Here is a 3,747-nt window from a genome sequence, read left to right as displayed (position 1 = left end):
CTGCCCCTGCCGCCATCCGGGCCTGCTATCTGCAATCTGGGGCGGTGGGCATCCGTGTGCGACCCAACCCGGGGCAGCTGGGCGGGGCAGCAGCGATCCGCCGGCCGCCCGGGCGTCCCGTGTGCGACCCGCCTGGGGTGGCGCCCCAATCCCCGGATCGGCCCTGCCGTGTGCGCAACCCAGGGAGGCGGGGCAGGCACCAAGGGATCGGGCCTGCCATCTGCCACCCAGTGAGCGGGACTAAACCAGCAGGTGGTTATCTCCCAAGGGTCCCAGACTGTGAGAGGGCACAAATGGGGCTGAGGGACACTCCCCCACCCCCTCCCCCACCAGTGCACAAATTTTTGTGCACCGGGTCTCTAGTGTGTGTATATATATATATATATATATATATATATATATATATAGAGAGAGAGAGAGAGAGAGAGAGAGAGAGAGAGAGAGATTAAGTTTGCCTCAAAGTCTAAGATTCTGGGATTTTATCAGTAAAGATAGTAGTAAAGCCCAGCCGGCGTGGCTCAGTGGTTGAACATCGACCTATAAACCAGGAGGTCATGATTTGATTCCTGGTCAGGGCATATGCCTGGGTTGTGGGCTCAACCCCCAGTGTGGGTCATGCAAGAGGCAGCCGATCAGTGATTTTTCTCTCCTCGTTGATGTTTCTATCTCTCTCTCCCTCTCCCTTCCTCTCTGAAACCAATAACGATATTAAAAAAAAAGAAGAAAAAAAAAGAAGATAGTAGTAAATGCCTAAGAATATGGATGACCTGAGGGGGATTAGGGAAATCATGCAAAAAGAGCTTCATTCTGTCATAGACCAAAGAGGTGTTTTTTTTTGTTGTTGTTTTTTTTTTAAAAAAAAGCTTTATTAAGGGGCTGAAGAATCTGCAAAAGTGAGCTAGGAAGTGAAACTGGAGATAACTCAGATTAAGACCCTTAGTCAAATTAATTCAAGTAATTAGGTGCCATGTATCTGTGACTTACCTAATGAGTATAAGAGTTCTGACTGGGAAGCAGCATAATCTTTAAGCAGGGAAACATAAACAGTTAAATAATAGTTGTCACTTGGAGTTATTTGTTCAAACAAAGCAAAGATTTCCACAACCTCACTTTAGGTTTGATTTTCTAGGCCAACAAAATAGACAGACCTTCATAGATCTTTATTGGTGGGGAATCTTCATCTTCTGAGGGTGTATTTGATATCGAGAAACAGTTAGAAGTAATTGGAGCCAAGACTGGGAATAGGTGAGTGACCAGGCTGGGAAGTGTTAAAGAAAACCAGAGCCAGACAGAAGTTAAGTGGAGAAAATAAATTTTATGCAGGAACTATTATTGTAATAGGGAAAGAGAGATCTCAGTATAGAACTGGGCTCAATTCCAAATACGAGTGGGAATTTATAGCTAAGAAGCAGGGTGGGGGCCAGGGAGTGGAAAAAGACCAAGGGAAACATCAGGGGTAAGGAGGGTTCTGGCTAAAATGACTTAACAGGATCTTGCTGAAAGCAGACAGGGTGATCAGATACCCAGGGTAGGAGATGAGGAGTTTAATCAGATAACCAAGGGTGATCAGATACTGAGAATGGGGATTCTTGCTAAACTGACTTAGCAGGAATTCTGCTGAAATTAGGCAATGCAAAGATGGACATGGAAGTCCAAAGGTTGAGGCCTAGCTGAGAAGATTCAGAGGAGCCTAACTGAAGTTTGTTCAGGGAGGGTTTGACAGTTGCTTTTTAAGAATCAAAACTACTTAACAGAGGCACAGTTTGAATTGCAGCCTTGAGCTGGAATTCCCTCTTTTTGCAATGCTGAGGCCTATCAGGTGAGTTGACCTCAGGAAAGAGTTCTGGATGAACAATGATATTGATGTCAAAGAAATAAGTCAACTTTGTCATTGGTTGTGATTCTGATACATCAGCTTTATGGATCCTCCCAGGGTTTGGAGCACTGCAGATGCTGACACATCGTCCAGGTCATATTGGAAAACACATGGTTCATCGCCACTTACTCTATCCCTCAAGAATGTACCCTTTGCTCAGCTTTCCTTAAGAGATAAGGACATACATCTTTTCTGTTCTGTCTTTCACTCAAAAATGTGTGGTGCAATTGTATGTTCAAGTTTTCTCTAAGGAAGAGTCTATTTCTTTATCTAAATTTAACTCTTCAACCTTTCTTCTTCCCATCAGTCACTTGGGTGAATTAGCCAAATTGCTGACTGCTTAAACATTTGTATTGATCCCATCGCCTACTGCTTACTCACCAATAATGCCTTTTGTTTTTGTTTAAAATGATTGTTCTGGAATGAACTCCATCTTTTTTTTCCAAATGTGTCATTTGCAGATTAACTTTATTGAGGATATAGCAACCCTTTGCACTCAATGATTCTAATATATAGTTTATGCAGAAATAAGATGTATTTCTTAATCGCCATTTCTTAGTACTGTTAAAAAACAAAATTCAACTGTAAATTTTAAAGTTCTTATTGGCTTTATTCAGTGAATCATGAATTAAGCAGCATCCAATCTAGCAGACAGAATGCCCTCTGAGGACTGTACCAAATGAGACTTATAGGGAGAGGGAGCAGGAACAAGGAAGTTACAGCAGGTGAAACAGTGGTTTGTTGCAAGGTCACTTACAGGGGTGGGAACCTTTTTTTCTGCCAAGGGCCATTTGGATATTTATAACATCATTCGAGGGCCATTCAAAATTATCAACTTGCTCTTCCTCGGTGCTGCCCTCAGATGTGGCAGCCATCTCCTACTCGGCACCATGGCTGCCCTCAGAACCCTCATGAAACCCAAGATTGTCAAAAAGAGGACCAAGAAGTTCATCCGGCACCAGTCAGACCGATATGTCAAAATTAAGCAGAACTGGCGGAAATCCAGAGGGATTGGCTATAGGGTGTGGAGAAGATTCAAGGGCCAGATCTTGATGCCCAACATTGGTTATGGGAGCAACAAGAAAACAAAGCACATGCTGCCCAGTGCCTTTTGGAAGTTTCTGGTCCATAACGTCAAGGAGCTTGCAGTGCTGCTGCTGTGCAACAAGTCTTACTGTGCTGAGATTGCTCACAATGTCTCCTCAAAGAACCGCAAAGCCATCATGGAAAGAGCAGCCCAGCTGGCCATCAGAGTCACCAATCCTAATGCCAGGCTACTCAGCGAAGAAAATGAATAGACAGGTTGTGTACGCATTGTATTTGTGTTAACAAAATCGTAAAAGTCTGCCCAAAAAAATTATCAACTTAAAATTAGCCTGCTATATTTGGTCAAACATTTAATTAACTCACCCCTAATGCCTAGGCAGGGCCAGACCAAATGCTTTTGAGGCCTTATATGGCCCTTGGGGCTGGACGTGCCCCATCCCTGCTTCAGGGGATAGCAAGGGTGTATCAATCAGATGACCTAACTAGGGCTGGTCAGGCAATTCCTGATTGACTGGTTTAAGATTCCAATTCTGGAAGAGCCAAAACTGTAATTAAATCTTGATTTGGGCCGTAGCCGGTTTGGCTCAGTGGATAGAGTGTCGGCCTGTGGACTGAAAGATCGCAGGTTCATGTACCTTGGTTGCGGGCACATCCCCAGTAGGAGGTGTGCAGGAGGCAGCTGATCGATGTTTCTCTCTCATCGATGTTTCTAACTCTCTATCTCTCTCCTTTCCTCTCTGTAAAAAATCAATAAAATATATTTAAAAAAAATAAATCTTGATTTGGTGATGTGGGACTTAGCCTAAGCAGCTAGCTCCATTTGG

The 3,747-nt window shown here is 43.9% G+C and overlaps 1 protein-coding gene across 1 annotated transcript; it reads left to right on the top strand.

Annotated features, from left to right (window-relative positions):
* Nucleotides 1–2,727: 2,727 nt before the first annotated feature.
* Nucleotides 2,728–3,201, top strand: LOC132226825 (large ribosomal subunit protein eL32-like). Its single transcript, XM_059681249.1, has one exon. The coding sequence runs from the start codon at nucleotides 2,767–2,769 to the stop codon at nucleotides 3,172–3,174; it is 408 nt and encodes a 135-aa protein (XP_059537232.1). The 5' UTR covers nucleotides 2,728–2,766; the 3' UTR covers nucleotides 3,175–3,201.
* The last annotated feature ends 546 nt before the right edge of the window (nucleotides 3,202–3,747 follow it).

The sequence above is a fragment of the Myotis daubentonii genome, chromosome 1, assembly GCF_963259705.1.
Source record: "Myotis daubentonii chromosome 1, mMyoDau2.1, whole genome shotgun sequence".
In the NCBI taxonomy this organism is placed as follows: domain Eukaryota; kingdom Metazoa; phylum Chordata; class Mammalia; order Chiroptera; family Vespertilionidae; genus Myotis; species Myotis daubentonii.
This window is presented reverse-complemented; position numbering and strand designations above follow the sequence as displayed.